We start from the raw sequence: 26937 nt of genomic DNA on the forward strand, positions 1-26937 counted from the left end.
ACTTCACCATGGCAACATTTGAGGCCTGGGTTGTGATGCTCGTTACCATAACAACTGTGCTACTCTTTCCCCATATTAACCCTCTAGACCCACCCCAGAAGGAGTAAATTTCCAGCGAGGGATAATCAGCAGGAAACTTTAATTAACAAGGCAGTTTGGAACAGACAACAAGTGAAGCGGGGGCTCTATAAGGAGTGGGGAGGATTTCCTGTCAGCCATCTGGCCAAAGCCAAGCACTCCCCCTCCCCCCGCCCTGTTTCCCCACCTTACCCCAAGTGGACAGGATCAAATGAAAAAAATAAAATCACAAGAATAAGGGGATCAATAATCAAGAGTTTCTGGGTTCACAGGGCACAGGATGGGGAGTTGCAAGATTCAAGGGCACATAATCAGAGTTCAAAAAACCACAAGGCCAAAATGGATCAATGTTTCTAGGGAGGAAATATGAACGGGTCCCCGAAAAGAGTCAAAAGTTTATAGGGTTCAACTACCACAGCATTTTAAGAACAGCGAGTCAAGGAACAAGGTTCATGGGTTAAGGAGTCCAAAGTGGTAGAAGAGGTCCATATCCAAGGAGCTTGAGTATCAATGAACCGGATGATCAATAACATCCACCGGGTAGGTCAAAATTCAAGGAAGTACAATGTTCGAGACGGTCAGAAGCTCACAAGTGTGGGTCAGAGTTCAAGGGTCGTGCCCCACTGCAGGGAAAGTCAGCGTTCCATGGGTTACATCATCAAATGTTCAGCTGGCTTCTTCAGGGTCCAGGACCTTGACGTGGGTGAAGGGGAAATGGCCACGGCGCCCGTTCAGCTCCCCCTCCCATTGGCCGTTGACATTCATCTTGGTGACAGCAATGAGGTCACCCACCTGTAGAGCATCATGAGACACAGAAGGGATCAGAATGCAAATATCATGGGGGCATTTTTTTTTTTTTACCCACCCACCTCTGCACAGCCAGTCCCCCCCCCCCCCCGCAAACAAGTCTTTCTCCTGAATAAATCACGCAGCTTCTCATCTTCCCTTCACTGCCATTTCAAATGAGGAACAGGATCAAAGCCAGGGTGTGTTGCATGGAGTTTTGCCGCACGGAAACATAACATGGATTGAAGATCTTAGTTTTCAGGAGTGTAGCCTGGCAATGGGACCACGGCAGGTATCTAATGTGTGGATGAACGTCTGCACTCCCACACAGCCTCCACACCCTTTCCCATCCGAACTGATGCGTTCTTCCCTCCTTCCACTCCACCACTCATCCTGCTCCACAGCTATTCAAAGTTATGCTCATTGACCCTCCAGATAAGTGTTGTGCTGCATAACTATTTCATCTGAATTAATGTGCAAAACCCAGTCCAAACACAAGCTTTTCGTTTGGGGGTGCAAAGAGGGCTGGACCAGAACGCCACATTTCTGTGCAACGAAAAACCTCAGTGCCCAAGAGTAATCTGCATATTTCCCCAACCCAACCGGTAACCAGAAACTCATTCCCTTTTGTGAACTCGCCCCCAATGCAGACCACCCCATTACTTGCCTCGAAGGCCAGTGCCGTCTTGTCGCTGGCACCGGGCACCCTTCGCTGCACTGCCCTCGCTATGACCGGAGCGTGGCGAGGGGCACCGTGGCTGCTCGGGTGGGCGTACGGACAGGGCTGGACGTACGGCACGGGGATCATGCCCACACGCCCGTCGGCCCTCTGCGCTGTCCACCACTGCTCTTCCGGCTTGGCCAGCACCCTCAGGGGTTCCCCCTTGGAGAAGGGGAGGTCTTCCTGATCGCGGCCGACGAAGTCATAGAGAGCCCGGACCCATTCCCCAGCGGGAGGCGGCTGGGCAGAGGCGGGCGCCACAACCCGTCCCACGGGGGCCACCAAAGTGGTTGTGTCTAAGTAGTGGAGGCGGTAGAAATCTAGCAGAGCAGGGAAGCCGTCAAACTCGTGCTCCCCGATCCGCAGGCGCCCGGGGAGGCTGTTTATGATGTAGTGAGACACCTGGAGGAAGGAGAAGGGTAGAGAAGCAGGAGGCTGTCGCACCATGACCCTCCGCAGGCACAAACTCAGCTTCCACCCTCCGCTTCCAATGTGCAATCAAACCCACACACCTTCAGCTCCTCCTACAGGGCCCTTCCACCCCCAAATTCCCCTTTCCCCTTTTCCAGAAATCACCTTGGAGTTCTCGCTGACGGACAGCACGTAGTCGCCGGGGCAAGTGGTGCTGTCCCGTACCAGGAAGGTTCCATGGCGGTGTCCCTGGAGACAGGCGGCTGCTTCCTGCCGGCTCAGAGCCCCCATATACCACTCATGGGCATCCCCAAAAGCCGACATGGCTTGGGGCAGCATCAGGGGGTGGAAAGAAACCCACCCCCCTGTATTATTTCCGGGAAAACTGATATCTAAGTTGCCCCGGAGTTTGAGAGCACTTTGTCAAGAGGAAATTAACCTGTTGAACAGTGACCTCATGTAGCTGTTCCGGTTTCCTTCCAGTTCAGTGTGACCTCCAAATAATCCAGATACACATAACACCCTCCCCCCACCCACCCACCAAAGGAATATGGTTCTTCGTTACGTTGCTCCACCCCAAGTTCTCTTATACTGAGATAATCTAACTTTGATATCCCTTGACAGCATCCACACCCCTCTTCTCAGACAATACGATTTCCAAAAAGGAAAGAAACGACTCGGAAATGCAGACAACACTTCTACAATCTGCAATCAAATCCTGGAAATTAATGGGATGTCATGAAAAGTTAGGTCACTTCTAGCCATCCCTCCCAAGTTCTAATATAATGGGGAAGGGGCACTTCTCTGACCAACCTAGCCTATTAACAGTTAAATACCTACTCAAATACAGGTTCTACTGAACAACCATCTTCATATAATACAACGAAACCAGTTGTATATCTGCGGGGAACACATACAGTATATTTACGTACTAGAACATCCCTACAAAATTAAGAGGTCACACTTGGTGAATTAAGTAGTACACACAACCCTCCCCCTCAAAAAGTGTGATATGATTGCACCCTCTAAAAATTCCTCCAGAATTCCTCCAGCACCTCATCAACGTAGCAGGATACTGTTGGTTGTTTTTTTTAAAAAAAGTCAAGGTTTGGAGGAAGTCAACCTTTTCAAAACCTAATCTTTCTGAGATGAAGATACATACCCACCAAGTGAATAGAACAACTTCCACAGAATTGCAACACTCCCGTATGAAAGCATTCCTACCCCAGCATAGGATTTAACCCACCAAAAGGTTAATGGGGACTTTTCACAGATCCACTCCTGTTATCAGCCCCTGTCCCCAATTCACTGGTTATCCTCTGGAGAAAGGTACAGCACCCCAAACTGCGTCCCCTAATGGAGACCATTCCCCAACCACCTCAGTAGATCACAAATTGGCCACCGTTCTCCACCCCACCCCCCAACTAGCCCCAGTGCAGAAGAACAATAATAAAACACACCCCCAGAAGTAGCTTGCCTCCCAAAATTTCCAGCATCCAAAAATATTGCACGCAGCCTCCCGAAACCTATCTGCCTACCACCCCACCAGCTCTGGACAAACAATAATGCAACTCCTCTCTCCCCTTCGATGTCCATGCATCCACGCTACTACTCTCCAGTATTCCCTGGAAGCAACACCCCGATGCTGCATTGCAGCCCTTTAACGGATCAAAAGCAATCTTCAAATGCCTCCCCCCCCCCTCCGAAAAGGAAAAATAGATCAGCTGTGCACCCTCCAAGCGCTCTTCAGCGTGCCCCTCTGCAGCAGCGCCACAATGAAGCCCTCTCTCCCTTGTCTGCACATGGCTTCCCTCGCACACCTCGCCTCCTCCCGGGGAACCCCACAGCTCCCGGCCACGACCTATTGCAGCCCCGCTCCCTCCTCCCCAGAGGACCCAGGCATCCTGGCTCCCGGCTCCCCGGCTCTAACCCATTCAGAGCCCCAGCGCTCCGGCCAGCAGCCTCCCCTCCCTCAAATCGCTGCAAGCGACCCTGATTGCAGCTACAGAAGGGTTGATGGGAAAGTGACGCACCCCCGCTCCCCCTTTAAACCGGGGAGGGGAGGCCATCTTGAGGCCGGGCAAGCTGGCTGTGAAGCTGCCGGGAAGGGGAAAGAGCCATCTTGGCTGTGGGAACGAGCCCCAACTCCAATATGGAGTCGGCTCTCCATACAGAGACAAGCTGCTGCTTTTGTGATGGGCGGTTTAGCTGTGGGCTTCCCACTTTTTTTGCCCCCTATTGTGATAATGCTTCAGTAAAGAAGGACGAGAGGACCGGCTGTTTAGCAATTGTCGAATATAGTGATTAAATGTATTTTGCTGGGATATCCAGGCTATCAGTTACTAGTGCTCTTCCGCTCCATTCAAATTTTGCATCCCTTATCTGCATATGCAAATATATCAAACTACTGGAGCAACAATCTTATGCATACTTACTTGGGAGTAAGTCTGGTGGGATTTTGAGTAAGGCATGCATAGGATCCCATTGTTAGCCTTGTAAAGAGACTTGGTGAACTAAGGTCCACGCACCCCCAATGGGAAGTTGGCTTTTATTTTTGAGGGGCAGTTTCCCTGTTAGCTGGGACAGGTCAGTCAGTAGAGCATGAGTCTCTTAATCTCAGGTTTGTGGGTTCAAGCGCCACGTTGAGCAAAAGATTCCTGCATTGCAGGGGGTTGGACTAGATGACTGTTGTGGCCCCTCCAACTCTATGATTCTATGAGAAACCATATGTTATCCTTGATGGCCCTAGGTCTGCAGAACTAAAAGGTAGCACATGCTAGTCTCTTCAGACAGCCAGGGCACCTCAGCTTCCCAGGAACATTCTCAGGGCTAGGCACAGACTTTCCGGTACAACCCTATTCCCCAATCTCTTCATGATCCTTTTACACTTTCCTTTGCTCATTCCCCTCTATGTTTGCCTAGAGCTGGTAGTGTGTGTTTGTGGAACACAACAAAATATAACAAATGCCAACAACATAACTATAAGGTGTATCTAGAACTGAACATAGCAAAACCAATTTCCATATGAAAATAAGTATAACGGATCAAGGTTCTAAATAACTGCATTATTCTGTACCTTATGGTTCCAGTACATTACAAAGAGATTCTATTTCTCCATAAATCTGTTATCTTGCTGTCTACCCTCTCTGGTTCCAACCATGTGTGAGCTTAACCCATAGCTGTCAACGTTTCCCTTCTTCCGAATAGGATTCCTCGCAAGAAAAGGGAAAAGTTGACAGCTATGGCTTAACCATGCATACTGTGTCCCATATTTTAATTATTTTTTACCTCATAGATGCTCTGTTTCCCCCAATTTTGACAAATAATAATTCTGGCAGCCATCAAGAGATGTTGTCTTCATTCCCTGTCCTCTATTAAAAGAGCTTCTTGAGCATACCCAAATGGGAAAATTAGAGGACCCTTGGGTAAAGTATAGCCCATTATTTCTTCAATTTCTGTTCTTATATCTTCCCAGCACTTTCTGAGTTTAGGAAACTTCTCCATGCAGCAAAGGTCTACTAAATGGACTCCATTTGCATTCTCATTAAAGAGAGACACAAGTGATACTCAACCTGCTTTATTATAAAATGCAGCAATTCATATAAAAACATTAATATCAAACATGCAGTACAAAGTACAAAATCACTTGAAAAATCAACATGAAAAAAGGAAAAGCTCAGTTTCAAAACTTTTTGCATCAGGACAAGTTAATTATGTCAGGCTGAGCGACTAACCTCCCTTTTTACTTGTCCACCGCTTGTAGGATCCACCACTGGTATGGAGACTTCCAAATCCTCCCACACTCCCAAATCACAGACATAATCTTTTTGTTATTTTGAGTTCTTTATCGCAGTTTGATCTCAAAGCAAATGCAATTGATGTTCTGGCAGTCTGGGGGCTGGTATGTGCAGGCACAATCGCAGAGTGGACACAAGCGAGGAAAGGAACAAGCCCCTGGTTCCCAACCCTGCTGGTAAGAGACAGAAATTGTACACTGTTAACCTATGGAAATACCTGCATCAAGATGTTACACCATCCTTCACTAAACTTGGACTCGGGGAAATACTGAATAATGATTACTACAAGACTGTTGCAGGGCAGGGTATAAATATTTTAAATGAATAAATAGGCATTGTCTGAAGATAAGATACCAGCAAAGATAGGTCTGAATACCATGGTAGGTTGCCTTGACATTTTTCCACTCTGAACACCTGTAGGTTCAATGTTTCTCAACATGCAGGCCACAGCCTCCCTGGAGAAGCTCTGACAAGCTCTAAAGAAAGTGTAAGTGTCGGTCTACCCTGTTCATCTTTCTTCCTCCCACACAGATCCCTCTTGCTTGTCCCTCTCCTCCTTTCAAATTATATATACTGTTTTGGTTGGCATATGATTTTAAGGAGTATGGGCTTTAGTAAATAACAAGTGCTGCTGTTTTCAAGAGCCTCTTTGCTTGAAACTATTCAGGTAGCTTATTATCTCTCCAGCAATACCACATCTTTGCTACTGCCTAACTTGCCGGCTTTGTTACTCATGCAGGTAGAATTAGAGATCCACAGGAAAGGCACTTTCCAGCTCAGAATATCGATCTAATTCCACATTCAGACATTGCCACATCCACAAACACACCACACACAGGTAAACGGTAGAGCTGCCACACAATTCAAAATACACAGCATAATCCTATACATGTTGATAAATTTTATGTCTACCCATTTTTAAGTTTGATTTTATGAGTGCTGTTACGAATATATTATATTGATTTATGCATACCGCATAGAGATTTTTAAAATTCAGTGCTATATAAATCTTGTTAAATAAGTAACATCTGGAAAACTACAGGTTTGCCATCCTTGCTCTAAAAAGCCAAGGTATTATTCTGCTCTGAATTGTTCTCTCTCTCTCCTCTTAGCACAGCGTAACAGAACATGCAACCATACCCTCTCACCCTTCTCCTCCCCCCAACAAAAAAATAAGTTTCCCCCCCAAAATGTGTAACATACATGAAGGGCAGTCATTGCCACTCCCCACATTTTCATCTGCTAAGCCCTGGACTGCCTTTCCACCTGGACACTGCTGTGTACAGTGGAACCTCGGGTTACGTACTGTCCTTCTTACGAATGCTTCGGGTAATGAGCTCCACTAACCCGGAAATAGATGCCCCTAGTTGTGAACTTTGCCCTGGGATGTGAGTGGGAGACGCAGCAGCAGCAGGAGGCCCCATTAGCAAAAGTGTACCTCATGTTAAGAATGGTTTTTGCTTAAGAACGGACCTCCGGAAGTAACCGGAGGCACCACTGTATTCAAATGACCCCAGGGGGAACTAGTCTCAGGTATTTCCAAAAAGCTGATCAATTATCCAGAGGGAAAACTCACATTAGTACAGGTGCAGTAGCGATCCATACAGCGGGTTGGGGAAGGAAGGGCACAGTCACATGATTCTGCACAGGTCATACAGCATTCGCACATGTTTGGCCAAGGCCGCTTTTCACAGGAACAGCAGTTGGCACAAAGACCCCGGGCCTGTGAAGAGGTAAGAGAAGGAAACCAAGCAACCTGAGTTAAGAAGCAATTCCTTTCATCTCTCGTAGGCTAGAGCTCCTATGATTTGTTACGGAATTGATTGCAAGCAATCCAAAATTGTCAGAACACCAACCACACAATATTAACGATGTGAATGTGTTACCTCTTTCTACTTGCTCTCCAAAGGACTACTGCTCCCATAATGCACTGTCACATATATGCTGTAATGCACTATGGAACAGATAGATCTATTCTCATTACTACACCTATAAAAATCCCCAAATGTGTTTGCCCTTTCAACTATTGCCATCCCTTCCCCAAGTTACCATCAGGCACTGTCGGAGGACAAGGACCAGGGCCAGGAGTATTAAGTAGGATCCAACGACCAAGAAAACGATGGCAGGGAGAGGCAGGAATAAGGTTGTGGCAAAAGGGAGGTCTGGTGGAGGGTTCAGCGATGGAGTCTGTAAGGGGAGGAAAGCCAAAGGAGAAGGGACGTTTACAGTATGGCGTGGTGAGGAGGAAGAAGAGCATATAAAGGAATTACATAGCTGAGCACTGAAATACAGCTTTTGACTTAACGTGAAATACCTTCTGGGAAATTGGAAGGTTCTTAATATCAGAAAATTGGCAGAGGGAATGTTTAACCTCTGACCAGAAGCATATACACCAAGTGTATAGCTTCTCTGACATAGGTTAGTACATTTTTGGAAGTTAGGTGATTCCTTTTAATTTAGTGGCGGCAGCAGCAGCTGCAGAGATAGTACTGTTTAGTGAGTTTCTAACCTTCAAATATCTGTGAGGCACAGAGGATCACATACTAAAACTTATATGGACAGCATCCCACAATAATCAATATTCCAAACTCAAAATGTTCAACTTTTAACACATGGCTTTCAAATCAGTCTTCATTGATTCATAAGTAGATTTATTAAATTCAGTTCAGTCACATGTCAAACTGGGAGAGGAGAGATGGGGCACTTTGAGAAGTGAAGTGAAGGGCAGTGTGAATACAGAGTAAGAATGCTCTACTTACTGCCATTCCTCAGTCGGGGAAGGACTAGACATCAACCTCTGGAGGCTCCATGGATAGCTCATAGCCCCAAGGAAGAGACAAATAACTTGAAGCTATTATAGACCATGCTTCCACTTGTTCCTGGAGCACAACATCTATAGTCTGCTAGATCAAAAGAGAGGGTCAGAATTTACTGAACAACAGAGTTAAAACTCACTTTCTTCATGAAGCTTTCATGCATATACATTAACTCTGAACGCTACTGATTTCAAAGAGGTCTCAAGCATATTGAGACTGATCAAACAGGCTCCAAAGCTCTTATATTGCTGTTATAACACCCACACATATGTAGAATGGTATTAAAGTTTCAGTGTCACTGGGATAAATAATTTTTTATTTAGGAAATGAAGCTGGAATATTTGTCTTCTGTTTTGACAGTTGGCCCCACAACCCCCTCTCCCTGTTCATAGCATCCCTCCCTTCCTCAAAATTCCCTCTTTCTATGACCAAATGGAAACGAAACAGGCCTTCCTCCTCCTCCTCCCAATGTTGATGAACCTCCAGTCTCTTCTCATTAATGTCCACTCCCTTATGAATATAGTTTATCATTCACTGTGCTGCTTTATTCGTATCACGTTCATACGCTTCCCGGGCTTCCTGCATTGTGGAGCGAATGGCCGAGACTAAACTGGGCTCTGGAGCTCAAGCCGTTGTCTCTCAGCCTAGCCTACCTCACAGGGCTGTTGTGAGGATAAATCGGGAGAGGGGGAGACGCTGCTCTGAGCAACTTGGAAGCCATGCAGTATGTAAATATACCAAGGCGTCCCTCGGTCGCCCTGGAAACCGCACCTGCGCGCGCGGCCCGCTACGGGCTCCCACTGCGACCAAACTCTCTTAAGGCCGCTGCGCTCCTCCGCGGAAGTGAGGCGAGAGTTCGGACAGGAATGAAAAAAGTGGCGTCAACGGAAATGCGGCGCCTGCGCCAGAAGTGACGTCAGCGAGAAGGGAAGCGAGTGGGCCTCTTCCATTTTGGTGCGCGGGGGGGAGGGGAGAACAGCTCGAGGTACAATAGTCAAAGCCCTTCATCTAAACTCGTGGCCTGGAATTTCCCCTATTGCCTGCATTCGAGTAAACGTCATCCCAATTCATTCCTAACAGCAACCCGCCAAACCCTCAGCCTTTTCCTCCACTCTCGTCTCGGTCCTCACAGAAACGTCGCCAGACAGACTCGTCCTACCTATTGAAGGAAATCTACCCAGTAACGGGAGTGTTCTGTAGCGCGGCATTGGCCCGTTGTAGCGACCAATCAGGCCGAAAGGTGGAGGGAAGGAGGCGGGGCGGGGCCGGGTGGGGGCAAAACGGAAAGCGCATCATATTCAAAAGTTCATGACTGTCGTTAGTCCACGAGCGGCGCATGCGCGGATGATTCGCTCGGTTTTCTTCGCCGTTTACCGCGGCGCAGCGCATGCGCTCAATAGGAAGATTATAGACTTATAAACAAAAGACTTGAACGCGGAGGCTGCCAGCGGGTTTACTTCGGGCGTCATATTCGGTCCCCTCCTGGACAGAAAGAGGCCGCAGCTGATAGAAAATGACGGGGGAAATTGATGCAGGATTTTAGTGTTAGGTGTGACAGAGAAGTGGAGTGTCCACGCCCCATAAACAGCAGCAAAAATAGGAGATCGTACTATTATTCGGGAGTTGTTCCGTATTTATTTTCATTTTTTAAATTAAGCATTTCAAAGTGCAGCACACCCACCCATCTGCATGCATGCGATTCGACGGAGCCCCAGGATTTTGCGTGCAACTGAGCACAGGATTTGGCCTCGCCTCGGGGAACAATTTAAGCAGATTCGGCTTTCCTGCAGTCTGAAGGGAATTTTGCGTGAGGGTTTGTAACTAAGAAACGCAGAGGAGATGCTGCAGAACAGCTTCCCCGCTATATTATTATTATTATTATTATTATTATTATTATGTTAGGATACTTCTACTCCGCTCTTCCAAGTGAATGCCCATAGCAGCTTAGGAAAGAAATAGAAACCCAATATACAATATCAAAGCCCCAAATCAATACAAATTATTGATATCAACGCAACAATATTTCACGGGGTGGCGACATTGCAGGTGTTGTGACGCCTCGTGAATAGTTCCTCACCCAGACCAGATCTTCAGGGGCGAGATACCTTGTTGTGTCAGTCTCAGCCTGGGGGGTTGCTCTTGAATTATGGTTTGGCATTTTATCCGGGTGGACATAATCCAGCACCGTTACCAGTCTTCTACCCAAGAGCAGCTCAGCTGGCGACTTGCCCGTCGCAGTACACGGCGTCGCATGCTGCAAAAATAACATTCGCGCGATGCGAGCTGACCAGTTACCCTCCATTAAGCGCGCAATGGATTCTTTGGCTGTTCTTACCATGCGCTCAGCCTGCCCATTGGAGGATGGGTGAAAGGGCGCGGATGTGACCCCTCTTATGAAGTTATCAGCCAAGAATGCCCTGAATTCTTGGGATACAAAAGCTGCCCCATTATCTGATACAATGGTCTCAGGTAACCCGTGGGTTGCAAACAGCTGCCTCAACACCTTGATTACGGCAGCTGATGCCATGCTAGGGACCATCGCCACTTCTAACCATTTGGAATATGCATCGACGACAACCAAAAAGACCTTCCCCTGGAATGGCCCAGCAAAATCTAAGTGCAGCCGGCTCCAGGGAGATCTGGACTGCTCCCACCAGTGAACTGGTGCTCTGGCCACTTCTGGCCGCACCTCTTGGCATGCCTTACATGTTCGTACCCATTGTTCTATGTTCTGGTCCATTCCAGGCCACCACACATAACATCGGGCTAGCGACTTCATCCTGACCATTCCCGGGTGTCCCATGTGAAGCGTCTCAAGCACCCTGTTTCTCAGTGGTGCTGGGATGATCACCCTATCTCCCCACAGGAGACAACCCTTATGCATGGACAACTCGTGCTGCCTTGTCGCATAAGGCCTGAATTTGTCTTCATGCGGACCACCTGGCCACCCCCTCCCCACCCAAGTGAGCACACGGGAGAGAACAGCATCTTTCCTCGTTTTCTCAGCTATATCAGTAGCCGTTACAGGAGCCCCCGGAAGTGTTTCCAGCATCATTATGTGCTCCGCTGGAGCGGGATCCTCATTGCTCCCGCCAGGAAGGGGCAATCGACTCAGCGCATCAGCGTGGCACAACCGTTTCCCCGGCACATGGGTCAAGGTGTACTGGAACCCGTTCAGGAATATAGACCAACGCAACATTCTGGGGGAGAGAATTTGTGGCGTTTGTTTGTTCGGGTTGAACAACCCTAACAGTGGTTTGTGGTCCGTTTCAATGGAGAAATGGCGACCGTACACATAATCATGGAACTTTTTGATTCCTGCCACAATTGCAAGCGCCTCTTTGTCAATTTGAGCATAGTTGCGCTCCGTGGGCGACAACGTACGGGAATAGAAAGAGATGGGCTTTTCCGACCCATCCAGTTCCCTATGACTCAGCACCGCCCCCAGGCCGTATTGAGAGGCATCACATGCCAGGACCAGCGGCTTTGACTCATCATAATGAGCAAGGACGCTCCCGCTACTCAGCATTCTTCGCAAGGAGTCAAAAGCCTTCTGCTGCCCCTGCCCCCATCGCCACACATTCTTTTTCTGCAACAGTCTATGTAATGGTTCAGCTACCGAAGCTTTATGGGGTAAGAACGAATGATAAAAGTTAATAAGTCCCAGGAATGACTGCAACTCCGTCTTGTTCTGTGGTCGTGGTGCCTCGATGATGGCCTTAATCTTAGCATCTGTGGGGTGGATGCCTGATGCATCAATTTTAAACCCCAAGAAATCCACAGCTGGCACCCCAAAACTGCATTTTTCCTTTTTCAGTTGCAACCCCACCTCCTTGAACTTGAGCAACACTGCACGGACACGCGCAACCAGTTCCTGTGGGTCTTTTCCAGCAATCAAAACGTCATCAAAAAATGGCAAGACCCCCGGCAGACCTCTTAACAGGCGTTCCATGAGCCCTTGAAAAATCCCTGGGGCCACACAAACTCCAAATTGTAATCTGTTAACTCTGAACGCCCCTTTATGTGTGACAATAGTCTGTGCTTCCGCTGATTGTGGGGTTACTGGCAGCTGTTGGTAGGCTTGTGCCAGGTCAATCTTGGCAAACACCTTGCCCCCAGCCAGTTTAGCCAACAGATGTGATACGACTGGAATGGGGTATGAGTTTCCCCTGAGTGCCTTATTGATAGTACATTTGTAATCTGCACAGATCCTGACTTCCCCATTTGCTTTAAGGGGCGTGACGATTGGAGTCTCCCACTTAGCAGAGTCCACGGGTGAGAGAACTCCCTGCTTGACCAATTTATCCAGCTCTGCTTCGATCTTGGGTTGCAGTGCAAATGGCACTCGCCTTGGTTTGAGTCGGATTGGGGCCACCCCAGGGTCCAACTCGAAGTCAACTGGGGGCCCTTTATAACAACCCAGTTTTCCATTAAAGAGACCAGCAAACTCTTTGCATAATGCCTCGCTCATCTCAGGGCAGGTTTGGATTGAATTAAGCCCTGATATACTCAGTCCCAGGGCGGGGAACCAGTCAGTGCCCAGGAGACTGGGGCGACTGCCCTTCGCAATCACCAGTTTGAGTACAGCCTGTTTGTCCCGGAACTGAACTCTCACGGCACACATTCCCATAACATGGATGCGGCCCGCTGAGTATGACTGCAAGGTTGCCGGGAAGGGCTCCAGAGGGGGCAACTTACCCCTGGGGAAGAATGTCCTCGCGGTCTGGTCCGACACGATAGTGAATCCAGATCCGGAGTCCACCTCCATGTCGCACTGCTGACCCTCAATCTTCACCTTGACGTGTGCCTTGCCTTGCGCTGGGAACTGCACGACCCTCCCGTTGATCTCCGTTACATAGTGGCAGTCCTTTAGAAAATGGGTTGCTGTGGGCGGTCTGCGATGCTCCAGTCTAGGTGTTCCTGTCGCTCCCAACGCCGCCGATCTACAGACCCTGGCGATGTGACCTGTCTTCCCGCACGTCCGGCACATAGCATCCCGGAAACGACAACTCTTCCGCTCATGGTTTCCGCCACAACCTGGACACCTGCCTCGGTGATCTTTGTGCACTGTGCAGGCCTGACGCACTGACTCGACCCCACGGACTGGGCTCTGGCTCGGAGTAGCCTCTAGCTCGTCCATGGCATGCGCAACTTCTATCTGTGGCTTAGGGGCCTTGCGACTGGCATCAAGCTCCTCTCTTTCATAATTCTCCGTGGCGGTGGCCTCCTTCAAGGCTGAAGCAAGGGTAACCTCTTCTTTAGCCACGATGCGTCTTCTGGCTTTCTTGCTGCTCAGACCACCGATAAACCGATCCAGGAGAGTCTCTTCCAGATTTTGGAAGTCGCAGTGCTGAGCGAGCTTCCGCAGTTCAGCTAGAAATGCAGATACAGACTCCCCAGCACGCTGCTGCCTCTCATGAAACTCCATCCGCCGGGCCATCTTGGTCTCAGTAGGCGCCAAATGGCTTGTTAGGCAGGCAAGAATATCTTTGAGAGATGTCTCACTTAGCTTCGCTGGAGCAAGCAATGCCTTGGCCAGCTTGAAGGTCTCAGGCCCACAGTAGCTCAGGAATGTGGCCCTTCTTTTGCTGGCATCGGTGATCCCTTGAGCCACTGCGAAGAACTCGAAGCGTTCGACGTAGTCTTCCCACGTGTGGGGCTCTGATGGCTGGAAGGGCTCCAATACCCTTGGACTCTCCATTGTCCTGTGGCAGGGTCGTCTTCTCAGCTGGCCAGTGAGTCTTGTTCTTAGCTGCAATCCGGACTCTGAGGCAGGGCTGCGTTTAACCGCTCCTCAGCATTCCGGATCCCATCCTCGTCGCCAGTTGTTGTGACGTGGGGTTTGTGATTTCAGCTCTCTTGACATAATCTGCTGGAGACAGTTCTCTAGTAACACTTCTTTATTACAGCAAACAAGACTGAAGACTGAGGAGGGGAAAGCTACATTTATAGGGACAGGGGACTAGCTAGAAAGGATACATTTTGGAGGGAACAATATCAGGCAATCACAGTCCTGCCTTTTGGAGGAAACCAATAAGACAGAGGATCCAAATACAGCAGTTTAAATGAACCAATAGTAGCTGTACCCCCTGAAACCAAAAGGCAGTTACTTTACCCTAATGCAAATATAGACAATAATAATACAGATATAAAATCCTTTGACTCAATACACAACACCAGGGTTGTTGCAAAGCGCTCTTTCCCTCTCGCAGTACCGCAGCCTGCAAGAATGAGAATGATTAACGGGCTACATTGGCGTTGCCAGGGTTTTTCTTTTTAAACGCATTTTCCGCACTAAATGACAATTCTTCTTTTGTTTCGGGCGGGGGGGGGCGGCAATCAGAGGTGAGAAATGTGGGAGGGGGGAGCTCCGATCCCACCTAGAGCCTCGGCTACGGAGCTCTTCTTTGTTTGCTATGGACAGCTCTCCCCCCCCCCCCCACGTGGTGGTGGGGTGTGGGAGGGAGAGAAAAAGAGAGAAAGGAACCCAAGAAGTCCCGTCTTCGGAAAAACCGCGTTGCCCCCTCTTCACTTTTCCTGCATCTGTCTCGAAAACGGGTTGCAGCTCTTTGCACATGCGCAAAGCGTCTCTCCTGCTCCACCCCTCCACCTCCCCGTGCCCCCGCTATTGTTGGCGGTTCGTTGTTGCCACGGAAACCACAAACTATCTGAAGGAAGGGGCAGTTAGGCCCGGGGTGGGGCGGGCTGCGTGCAATACGTTAGATGCGCGGAGAAAGGAGGGCAGGCCGCGATTTGAGTTTGCGCAGACATTTGCTGCAATAATTTAAATGTATTAATCATCCCTCGTTAATTAGCCCCAGGACTGGGCGGGAAGGAGAGCGGACATGCAGAGTTACTCAGATGCGCCCAGGTGGATGGCGGTGCATATGTAATAACTGAAAGTGTCGTTTAAATATACACGCAGATCTGCCTTCATAAGAAAATATTTAGGTCGCTGCATTAATATTCCTGAAGGTGGGTAAGCTAGTCATTTAGGTGCCTCGTTCTCGTAAAATATATATATATGGATTTTCACCCTTCGCACTGGATGGCTCATTTGGTAGAGCAAGAGATTCTTCATCTCAGGGCTATTGGGCAAAAGGTTTCTGCATTGCAGGCGGTTTGACTAGATGACCCTCATTGGTCTCTGGCCATTCTATGAAATTGACACCTACGGTTCATTTATGTAGTAGAAAATATGTCATTCCCCCCCCCCCCCCCCATATACAGTGGTACCTCGGGTTAAGTACTTATTTCGTTCCGGATGTCTGTTCTTAACCTGAAGCACCACTTTAGCTAATGGGGCCTCCCGCACCGCCGGAGCACAATTTCTCTTCTCATCCTGAAACAAATTTCTTAACCCGAGGCACTATTTCTGGATTAGCGGAGTCTGTAACCTGAAGCGTATGTAACCTGAAGCATGTGTAACCTGAGGTATCACTGTAATGCTGAAACTTCAGCGTATTAACAGCTTCCCCTTTTGGTTCCTATCCAAAGGTTTTAACGCTGAACTACTTACTCATTGTTACTAAGTGGTTGCTAATCGGGGGGGAAATAACATTTAGATACCCCAATGTTGTGAAAATTACTATGCGTTTTTTACTCAGAAGTACTAGCTGAGCAATCCTAACCTCGGGCCATGTGGCCCCAGGGACCCCAGAGCGGCTGGCACAGCAGCGGGAACCAAATCCATCCCATATCCAGCGGTTCATCGGCTGTCCTTGCTCTGCCTGTCCCTGTGCCCTTAATGCTCCATTTGGGGTGTCTTGTCCTAGCTACCGAGGACAGCAGGAATTTCAGCAGTTGCAGAGCCCATTCTTAACCTACTCAGCCCATTCTTAACCTACTCGAGAGTTGGACTGCAGCCCAAATCTTCAAATATCAGACTCCCCCCCAAAGAATTATGTGCTTCAGTTATGCTGGCTGGGGGCCTAAAGAAGTTCCCAAATGGTGGTTTCCAGACGAACTTCATTCAGGTGGTCTCCAGCTTGTCTGAAATTACAATTAGAAATCATACAGCATCTAGTGCAATACATTGAAATTGCTACAAAAGGCAGAACGCTCTGCCAATTTTCATGTGGCCCATGGGGCAAAGTGGCGGGGGGAGGGCGAGTTTGGGAACCACTGGGTTAGAGGGCAGAAGCCTTGCTGCAATGATGCAACACCAGGTATGCCACTAAAAATATACTGGTGAATACCTCAGATATGCTAGAGGTGCACTTCATCGTAGCGCAAAGATAAAATACTATATGAAACTTCCCTCTGCTTTATTGAATGTAGCCACAACCTTAACAAACCTGTCAGCCAAAAGGAGTACAATAACTGGATGGAGTAATATGAAAGTGCCACATAGGCCAAGTGGGTTTTCCAGGCCTTTTTGAAAACCTAAAGTGTGGCTATTTCACACAGGGTTGCACTGTTGAGATCAATGACATCGGAAAGTGCACAGCTTTGGATTGTGTCTGTGTTTGCATAAAACCTGCTGCTTTCTTTTTTTTGTATGTTTGTGTTGTGGCGTTTATCCCACAGGAGTGAATATATGTTTTATTTATTACATTTCCATCCAAACCTTTATTCAAGGAGCTCAAGGTGGCAGGCATAACCTCCCTTCATTTCATCATTACAACAACCCTGTGAGGTTGTTGCTGAGAGATAGTGACCAGCCTAAGTGATCCTCGTCAAGGAATGGGAATGGTGTGAGTCTAACAATCCAGCCCAGTGGTTCTCAAACTTTTTCTCTGGGAAATACTTTCAGAATAAAATATGAACTGCCCTGAGACCTCTGGGTAAAGGGAGGTATATAAATTCAGTTAATAATAATAATTTGCTTGCACCACACTGGATTTTTATTGATAAGAAACACATTGGAAAACAAAACAAAAAATAGAAGTGCTTGATTTATATCACAGAACACACCTACTTTATAATATAAGGGATGCGGGTGGCGCTGTGGGTTAAACCACAGAGCCTAGGACTTGCCGATCAGAAGGTCGCCGGTTCGAATCCCCACGATGGGGTGAGCTCCCGTTGCTTGGTCCCAGCTCCTGCCAACCTAGCAGTTTGAATGCACGTCAAAGTGCAAGTAGATAAATAGGTACCGCTCCAGCGGGAAGGTAAACAACGTTTCTGTGCGCTGCTCTGGTTCGCCAGAAGCGGCTTAGTTATGCTGGCCACATGACCTGGAAGCTGTACACCGGCTCCTTTGGCCATTAAAACGAGATGAGCGCCGCAACCCCAGAGTTGGCCATGACTGGACCTAATGGTTAGGGGTCCCTTTACCTTATAGTATGATCATGGGACATCCAGAATGTATAAAACGCATAAGAACACAAATCATCTCCCAGATACAATATTGATTGTCATTGAATCTTCCTGCCACGCTTGCCATCCTCTCCTGCCCAACCCGTGTGACACGCCACACCCTTTTGAGGACCACTGCTCTAGCCACTAGGTCATGGATGGGTTGTTAGGAAATGCATCTCTTTGTTGCCTCAGTTGTTGGTTCCAGTACGATTTGATCACTTGGGTTGTGGAATGCCATCCCTAGTGAGCTGTGCCAGTTTCCATTTTTATTAACTTTCAGGAGGAATGTGAAAACATATCTTTACCTTGGGTAGGCAAGGTGGTATACAAATTAAATCAATAATATATTCAAGAAATAATATGTGGTTTAAGTAGAATCCTTTTCAGCTGTGAGATTTCCAATTACATCTTCCTTAGTCCCTTAGGGAAAGATCTCTTGCCAACATGAAATACCCTCCATAGATGTTGAGGACAGCGAATGGTTGGGATGTCATTTGTGACCACTGCTGTCTTTGCTAGGATGGCATGGGAACAGGTGAGTTGGTTGAGGTCAAATATGTGCACATTTGTCCCTCATTGATTTCTGTACCAGTGAAGAGGCTCCTCTCTTCCAGAAGCAAAGGAAATTTCAGTTTTCTCTAGCAGCAGATGGTGGAGAGGGGGGCAGGGAGAAGGGGAAGGACAGGACGACCCAGGAAATAATGGCACAATTAGTTGAAAAGCTCTGGAATGTAAGAGTTATCGAAGGACCTTTTGGTCCAATCCAGCAAGGCAGTTCTTACTATGCTCCAGTCTTGCTTTTGATTAAGTCAATTTAGGCTGCAATCCTGTAACCAGGGAGCAAGCCCCATCGAAGTACATGGGACTTACTTTCTTAGGCAGTCATGTTTCTAGGGTTGCAGTGTGAAAATCTTCATTTTAACAGAAAGTATACTTTGCTCACAATGAACTGGCACAATAAGAACTGCCTTCCTGTATGGAGCAAAAGGTCTTGTCAAGCCCAGCATCCTATATCCAGCTCAATAAGTTCACAAGCAGAGTGTAGCAGGGAGACCCTCTTGTCCTTTGTTCTTGGCATCTGCCAGCAGAGGTGTCTTGCGTCTGTCCGTGGAGCAACCACGTCCGCATTACAACTGATGCCAACAGGGTGGGACTTTGGGGGGACCCTCTCAGCAGAATAAGTAGAAGGGCCCCTAAACACAGCATTGTTGGCAAATGAAGTAATGCACATTTCCAAATGAAGGTGGTTCCTTGGAGACCATGGACTCCATAGCCTAAGCTTGCCTTGTTGCACCATGCCTTAGCTGTCATGCCTACCAGCCGCTACAATACTTTCCTCCAATAATTTATATGGGGGGGGGGGGGATGACCAAAAAACCAGCGGAATAGTTGTACTTTGCTGACCAGAGTGATGTGCTGACTTTTTATTGGAGGAGAATCTTCTGTTAGTTAGGAGACTAATCTAATTTCTGACATTCTCTCCCACTCCCAGTTTTTGCAGATAGAATTTCCCTATTTCTTTCTCCTGGGTTTGGCCGCCTATCCTAGCTTCTTCTACACAGTGTATCTGTTTCTGCGTCGCTTTGGGAAAATGGAGGAGCTCAATGCAGTCTATGTATCTGCCAAGTGAGAGACTACCTGGACACCCAGATTCTCTTAATATGTGTGTGTGTGTGTGTGTGTGTGTGTGTGAGAGAGAGAGAGAGAGAGAGAGAGAGAGAGATGGCCCTACCATTCATCAGATGGGGGTGAAAGGTGGGAAGGATGGAGCAATGATGAGGTGTTGAAGGACGGAGCCCTGTGTGCCCTTGCCTTCTGATATAGTGTAGAGGCAGTCCTATGCTGAAGTTCAAAGCAAGATTCAGCTGCCAGTCCAGCCAGCTCCTGTAGGTAATATCTTTGGCCCACCTTAGAAATGGGTTAAAGCAATTCATAAAACCAGGTCACCTCTGTTCTTTGGGAAACCCACCTGCTGCAGTTCCTATAGTCCAGCACAAGGTGTCAGTATTGCTTTAGTTAGTTCCACAGGCACTTGCCAGGCTCTTTCCACCCACCTATCAAAGGTCACATCAGGGTCACCTGCTCAGCAGGTGGAGCTTTATTGGAGGATTAGTCCCTAATGCTTTGGGAGTGGAAAGGGTTAATTGCCCCCACCCACCCCCTTGATTTTGCCTCTCTCTCTTCCCCCCCAACACCCTCCCACTTCCCACATCAGAGACCTGATCCTTCCTCACAAACCAGGCTGGGATTATAGGATTAGCCTAAATCATCCTGTGAGCACGACTTCCTGCTAAGCGAGGGAGGGAGGGAGGGAGGGAGAGATAGGGGAAGGGATGATCTGGCACTCAGGGGGTTAATTCTGCTGCCTGATTAGCCGCAAATGGGGGGGAATGCCTCCTCCTCCCCCCACCCCCAATCTTCTTAGCCAGCTTCTCCCAGTTTAAAAGAGGCAGAGGCTAAACCCAGGGGACTCCCTGCTGCGGTGAGGGTTTTAAGGAGATGAATGGGCAGATTCCTCTCCCTCCTTCCGCCACTCTTCCCTGTCCCAAGCCTCCCGCTCTGAGTCACCACCCCAAACCTCTCCCCGCTTCGGATCCACCTATAGAGTCCAGCAGCCCCAACCCGCATCCTCTCCCTGCCTCCCTCCTATCAGCACCCGCTTCTTCCCTTTCCTCCTCCTCCGGCAGCGCAGCCCCTGTCTCCAGTTCCTGGGCTCTGCTGCTTCCCCCTGAGCTCCTGGCTGCGCTGATCCTCGCAGCATCCTCCTTCCGCCCGCTCCTCTCCTCCGCCAGTCCCTCCACACACCACAGGCCACTGTCTCTTTAAGTTCCCTCCCGCACTGTGCTGACAGCTGCTCCCTGCTCCCCCTCCCTCCCCTGGCTCTGTCTCTCTGTCTGTCACAGCAGCTCTGCTTGGGACCAACCCGCACACCACCGCCATCCCCCCCTTCCCTCTCCATCCCCCCCTCGCCCCCTTGGATACCATGAGTCTTCCTCGAGGGGAGCGCCTGGAGGGATCCTAGCCCCGCTGACCCTCCCCATCTGTGTGGCCCCCTCCTCCTCCTCCTTCCTCCTCCTCCTCCCCCCTCAACCCTGCAGCCTGAGCGAGATGTTTCACGCCTTGGTAGCAGGGGGCATTGTCTTCCCCGGCCTCTTCTTGTTGTCCAAGAACGGCCTCAAGTGGCTGCCATGGCTGCGATGGGAGGAGGCCGACGCGGTCATCGTCTCCGCCAGGTAACCAGGGAGCCAGGGGAGGGAGGATGCAGCCAGGGTCCAGCAGCGGAGGGTGGGCCGCATCAGGCGAGGGTGGGCATCCAGCAGGCCTCAGGTGTGAGGGGCTAGGACTCTTTCCTCCCATATTTTCTTGAAGGATGAGGGTGGAAGCTGTGGGTCCAGGGCGTCAGGGAAGGGGGCAGGCTCCTTTGAAAGGGGAGTGGTACAAGGGCATAGAGAGGATGGGCTATGAACTAGGTTTTTCTAATGAGGCTCTTTTTTAAAATAGGTCCTAGAATGAGGCGGGGTTGGGAGCCAGGTTTCCTGGGTCCGTTGGGATTGGAATGGGGTGCAGCAAGTTGCAAAGTGGCTTTCCCTAGTGGATCCATGGGCATATCTGCAAGGAAGCAGAGGGACAGATCTGCTGGATTCTCTGGGAGAGATGGAGTGCCTGGAACCATGAGCCAGACCTCTGGGTTTCTCAAGGAGAGATTGAGGCGTATTAATTGGGAATCAAGAGCTGAGCTAAAGCTCAACTTGGGTGATGAGGTGTCACTATCCCACGATGACAGCCAATAGAAGCAGTAGCCCATATAAACCCAGGGTTCCTCTCAGCAAGATGTTTGGAGCCCAGCATTGAGGAGATTGGTGAAGCCACAGTTAGGGTTAGGGTTTGGCAAGGTCTGTGACTTGTGAGGGATGAGATTCCTGGGGATCTGCTGTTAAGAGGGTGTTTCAGGAGATCAAGGCTGTTTGCTGGGCTTTCCAGGAGTGTTAAGACACTTGGTCTGCTCAGTGCTTCCAGGGGGATGCTCTGGGGCAGAATGTCTGGTTGCTCTCATTGCTTAGTGCATATATCTAGGCGCTCAAAAGCTGCTCCAGGGTTGGCAGTCTCTGGTGATCACATGACAAGGCTGCGTGTCAGGGTCACGGAGCAGCTGAGGCTCTTAGCAATTGTTGCTGATCCCCTAAGATGACCTTAAGATAGCAGCTGTTCTGGGATGGCAAAGAGCATGGATTTGAAGGTGCTTGACAGGGCTCAAGGTGGAGGAGGCCCAGATCAGCTCCATGGGGCATTTCATTGCTCTGAGGTCTGCTGGTCTGGATTCCCGGGGTCAGAACTGGAATGGGGAGCAGACTATGGAGTCCAAGAGAAGAGAGAGGCAATGGCAGTTAACTTTGTTTTTGTTTCCCCCTTCTTCCCCACAACAGGTTTGTCTCCTCGGTGCAGGCCATCATGGCTTCCACGGTCGGCTACATCGTCTCCTCTTCCTGCAAGCACATTATCGACGACCAGTAAGTCAGCATTTGCTGTGTGCATGCCAGCCCAGCACTGCAGTGCGGTAACCTCTCTCTCCCTGTGTCTCCCACACCTTTCCCAACCTCACTTTCTGAACGCGGCCCAGCAGAGTGTTGGCAAGGTCACGCTAGTGAGAAACCTGACACCCTCACCGGGATGGGCACCAAATTTAGAACAGGATGACAGTGACATGTTACAGGCAGATGTGCAGCAAGGAGTAGGCCTGGGAAGAAGTCAGTACAGGGAACTGGAAGGCAGAGCACAGGAAATGAAATAATCTTACCAGCAGGAGGTGCTGTGGGGAACAGCATTGGTGGAAGCAGTGGCTTGTGGGAAGAGGACAGTGCCTTGCTGTTTCTGCCCCATAAGAAGGCATTTGGGAGGTAGTTGGAGAGTAAAGTCATGAACTCTGCTTTTGAAAGCTGCTCCCACTTGCTGCAAATCCAACAGGGGGTGCTGGAAAGAGAGAGCAGGGCAAAAGCGATGGCAATGACTGAGGCAGATTGGCCTGTGTGGCACAGAGCGCTGTCCATGGTGCTGCAGAAATGCCAGCCTCATTCTTCCAGCTTCTAAGTTCAGCACCATGGGCAGTTCCTTCTTGCACAAACGTTCCCAAGGTCCCACACAGTTCATGGGGCAACTGAGTTGAGGATTCCCAGAGCGTGTGCTGGAGAGAGAGCAAAGGGGCAGGAGCCGCTAGTCCCACTGGATTCTAGGACAGCTGCCAGACCTCAGTCTCTGCAGAGACCAATTTGGCAAGAGGGCAGCTCTGCAGGGCAAGCAGGACCATAAACACAGCAGGAACCCAGAGAGCTCCTGGAAGAGAGACGGGATAGAGGTGTGGGGTGTGTATGTGTCTGGGCCTTTTCCAATCTGCCATCCCTTTTTGCTTTGCCATCAGGATTGCTTCATTTCACGCTAATGAATTTAGCTGGGATTAGTCCCTTCCCCAGGACAGGCTAGAATGGGGGGCACGTGTGCTAATTCTCCCCTAGGATAGAGCAGGGCAGGGGATTAGACCAAAGCAACAGCTGTTTCTACTGCTGATTTGCGTTCTGTGGATTCATAATTGGCTTTATTGGGCAACCAGTGATGACGAATTCCTGGGCTCCCTAGAGGGGGGAGTGGGCTCTAGCAGGTTACATCATATGGAGTCTGGATATCTGGGTTTTTGGAGAGTAAACTCCAGCTGGTTAGAGCAAGGCAGTTAGAGGCAGGAGTTGAGGATTCTCTTAAGGCAAAGAGAAGAGTTTCCAGATTTCTGTATATCTATTACAATGCTCTCACTGTTCCCTTTGCACTGGGAATCTCCTGTTGGGAAGCAATGTGGGTGAGGGTAGGCAAGATTTCAACTCTTTCGAAGCATTCCCTTAACTGACCCCAATGCCGGGCTCCTGATATCATCTTTGCAGTCCTGTAGCACAGAAACCGTCTACCAGCGCCCCCACCTCCACCCCATCTGAATTCTGCTTGGATCCCACCTGCCCCATTTTGGTCGCCAAGCTGAGCACCCCACAGCGTCTCTTGGGCCCTGCATCCCGCATAGCACTGCAGCATCCTGGCTGCTTCTCTGGCATTTGGCCTAATCACCTTGCATGGAGCCATCAGCACAAATGCCCAGGCAGGCTGCAGTGGTGAGGGAGGAGAGTGACGAGAAGTCAGCTGGGGAGGTGGCAGTAAGGAAGTCACAGCCCAGACTTAAAGAAACAGCACTCCATTTGCCTTCCTCTCAGCCTGAAGGGGGAAAGGGATCAGGGCTAGAAGCACCTTTTTCAGTCCCTGAATTCCCCTCTTATCACCTGAAATGGAATAGGATTAAGGCCAATGTCCTGGACTTATTTACATTAATCCTATTACCTTTTATAGAACTTGTGGACTTCTAAATAAGCACAAGGTCGGAAGCACGGTTCGCTGCCGGTAGTCAGACAAAATATCCCGGATCTAAGGGGATTGAGGGTGCCCTGACTGGGGGTGGCAGTGGGGCTGCGGTCAGGATTGAAAGGCAATGTCAGGACAAGGTGAGGTGGGAATGGCAGCCCGTAGCTTGGTTATGGCCGTGGTCAGCGTGGCTTGGAGAAACAACAGGGAGCTTTTAAACCACAGAGAGCCCAGCGTTGTGAGAGCAGAGAGCAGGAATGGAAGAACTTGGGGGGTAATGGGCAAGGCTTTGTTCTCATTGACCTTGTGTGAGCTGAGCGCATCAGCAGGTCATCGATACTCATTGATCATGGCCGTGAGCCTGTTCCAAGGGGGCGGGGCAGCTCCTCTTGCTCCCCCCCCACTGGAATTCCCTGCTGAGTCACTGCCAGGACTGTGTCTTGCTCACAAGCTTCCCCTGCCCTAGCATTCTTTCTCCTCCTTCTGCAGGCACTGGCTGACCTCCTCCTACACCCAGTTTGCCATCCCCTACTTCATCTACGACATCTACGCCATGTTCTTGTGCCACTGGCACAAGTACCGGGTCAAAGGGCACGAGTCGGCCGGCACCCGGACGCTGCGCACCGTCGTCCGCACCTACTTGCACAAGGAGTTCCTCATGGTGGTCCACCATCTCTTCATGGTGCTGGTTTGCTTCCCCATGTCCGTGGTGAGTGTGGCCTGGCGTGGGAACCTCTGACCACAGGAGGAGGAGGCGGCGAGGAAGGGATGGGATGGGATGCCGATGCATGGAGCAGAGAGGGGCTGTGTGCTTTAGAGGCTGCTAACGCCCACCCCCCAAAAAGTCACCCTTCTCGCTTTCCCCCACTTCAGCTCTGGCGCCAGGGCAAGGGCGATTTCTTCCTGGGTTGTATGTTGATGGCTGAGCTCAGCACCCCTTTTGTCTGCCTCGGCAAAGTCCTCATCCTGGTAAGTATGGCCCAGTCCTGTGGGTTTTCTGGGGGGAGGAATGAGAACCCAGCGGGGCAGAGCAGGGTCTTGGGCTTCCTGGAGGGAGCTGCTTGTGTCCTGACTGCCCTCTCAACCCCTCCTCTTCTTTCCTGCCACAGTACAAGCAGCAACACACCCTTCTTCATAAGGTGAATGGGATAATCATGCTGATCACATTCTTCTGCTGCCGGATCCTGCTCTTTCCTTACATGTACTGGGTATACGGGCACTATGCCGGCCTGCCCCTTTATCGCGTGCCCTTCTCCATCCCCGCCGAGTACAACTTGGGATCGGCCATCCTCATGGCGCCCCAGGTTTACTGGTTTGGCCTCATATGCCGTGGCGCTTTCCGCGTATACCGCTCCCAGGGCGCTGCCAAGGATCAGGTGCTGCGAAATGGGCACAGACCAGAGACGCAGGTGCTGGACTGATGATACCTCTCCCTCCTCAGCCACAGACGGACAGACCACATTTCCTCTAACTTATTTATTTATTGGGGTATGGGAGGGACTGGATGGATTGGGGAAGTGGGCTCCTAGGCCAAAGGGGATTTGGGGAGGCCTGGAAAGGCGTTGCGGGGGGGGGGGGGGGTTCCAGTGAAGTATTCGGAAGGGACACAGACAATAGTCCTTTGGTTTCAGTGCGGGGTTCCTTTGCTAAAGGCAGCCCTCTAATATTGCAACACTCAGTATTTTGAAACTCCTCGGGGGCGGGGATGGGGGTAGAGTCCTAAACCAAAGGGATATATATATATATATATATATATATATATATATATATATATATGATGTTTCTTTTACAGAGGGACTTTCAGGCCAGTGGTTATATAGGAGGGCTGAGACCAGGGTACATGGACAAAGTTTATTTGAGGCTGCAAGATAAGAACAAGGCATCTCTAATCTCTAGTGTGTTAGGGGCTCTCGCAAATCACCTCCCCAAATAATATATGTGCTATTTATTTCCACACAATGCTGTGAGCACCCCAGGACTACCCGAGCCCATACTAGGCAAGGAGCCAACTCAGTTATTTGGGTGGGGTGGTGCTGTTTCTTGGGAACAGAGAGAGATGCTAGTGATGGGGGTGGGGAGGTAGGGAAGAGAGACAACGGGGGCTTTTCTATACTATTATCCATAGAGTCACAGTATCACAGCTATTATTAAAAGGGGCAGGGAAATAGTCTGGATTTCCTCACACTGTATTGTTAGGGGTTCTATCAGCAGAATTAGGAATTGTAGGGTAGCTGATAGCGAAACACCCTGGAATTTTTGGATGCTGCTAAATTGCAAGTGATCTTCAGTATTACTGTGATGCCACCTGCCCAGAAAACCCCCAAATGCTGTATAAAATGTATCCCCTTGCACTGGGAAGGTTCCAAGAGGTGTGCTTCCTACCATGCACCCACCCCTCCCTCCACCTAGCAATAACCAAGCCTCTTGCCTCCACCTCCTCCTCTGTTCGGCACACCCACCCCTTCCCTCTTCCCTCCTAGGAACGCCCATTCCATGGGGCAGGGATCCAGCTGTAAATAGGGGGTGGGCGGGCTGTATTTATAACCTGAGGTCTGCAAAAGTATTAAAGGAGCCTTTATCTAATGCCAGCAGAGGGCCAATGTGTGTCTTTCTTACTTCTCCCTGCTAAGCCTTC

General features: G+C 49.6%; 3 protein-coding genes across 14 annotated transcripts; 1 reads left to right on the forward strand and 2 right to left on the reverse strand.

Annotated features, from left to right (window-relative positions):
- Positions 1-122: 122 nt before the first annotated feature.
- LOC310662734 (crk-like protein) lies at positions 123-4092 on the reverse strand. Of its 2 annotated transcripts, XM_083409797.1 has the most exons (3): positions 2162-4092; positions 1532-1987; positions 123-870 (listed from the first exon to the last, which is right to left on the reverse strand). In XM_083409797.1, the coding sequence occupies exons 1-3, from the start codon at positions 2333-2335 to the stop codon at positions 745-747; spliced, it is 756 nt and encodes a 251-aa protein (XP_083265923.1). In that variant the 5' UTR covers positions 2336-4092; the 3' UTR covers positions 123-744. The 2 variants fall into 2 exon arrangements, with proteins under 2 accessions (XP_083265923.1, XP_083265924.1); XM_083409798.1 differs by lacking the exon at positions 123-870 and having other exon boundaries at positions 982-1987; positions 2162-2418.
- Positions 4093-5557: 1465 nt separating this feature from the next.
- LOC310662742 (uncharacterized protein) lies at positions 5558-9946 on the reverse strand. 9 transcript variants are annotated; one of them, XM_083409817.1, is made up of 5 exons: positions 9769-9946; positions 8553-8693; positions 7843-7980; positions 7370-7516; positions 5558-5963 (listed from the first exon to the last, which is right to left on the reverse strand). In XM_083409817.1, the coding sequence occupies exons 2-5, from the start codon at positions 8556-8558 to the stop codon at positions 5841-5843; spliced, it is 414 nt and encodes a 137-aa protein (XP_083265943.1). In that variant the 5' UTR covers positions 8559-8693; positions 9769-9946; the 3' UTR covers positions 5558-5840. The 9 variants fall into 9 exon arrangements, with proteins under 9 accessions (XP_083265943.1, XP_083265937.1, XP_083265940.1 ...); XM_083409811.1 differs by having other exon boundaries at positions 5558-5966; XM_083409814.1 differs by having other exon boundaries at positions 5558-5966; positions 8553-8696; positions 9769-9892.
- A 5314-nt stretch (positions 9947-15260) lies between these two features.
- On the forward strand, positions 15261-26890 carry TLCD3B (TLC domain containing 3B). Of its 3 annotated transcripts, XM_083409763.1 has the most exons (7): positions 15261-15584; positions 18330-18447; positions 19405-19538; positions 22337-22420; positions 24792-25011; positions 25176-25271; positions 25412-26890. In XM_083409763.1, exons 2-7 carry the CDS (start codon positions 18391-18393, stop codon positions 25721-25723), a joined length of 903 nt encoding a protein of 300 aa, XP_083265889.1. In that variant the 5' UTR covers positions 15261-15584; positions 18330-18390; the 3' UTR covers positions 25724-26890. The 3 variants fall into 3 exon arrangements, with proteins under 3 accessions (XP_083265889.1, XP_083265891.1, XP_083265890.1); XM_083409765.1 differs by lacking the exons at positions 15261-15584; positions 19405-19538; XM_083409764.1 differs by lacking the exons at positions 15261-15584; positions 18330-18447; positions 19405-19538 and adding an exon at positions 19552-21145.
- The last annotated feature ends 47 nt before the right edge of the window (positions 26891-26937 follow it).

Source organism: Podarcis tiliguerta (genome assembly GCF_965153285.1).
Source record: "Podarcis tiliguerta genome assembly, chromosome: 13".
Lineage (NCBI taxonomy): Eukaryota > Metazoa > Chordata > Lepidosauria > Squamata > Lacertidae > Podarcis > Podarcis tiliguerta.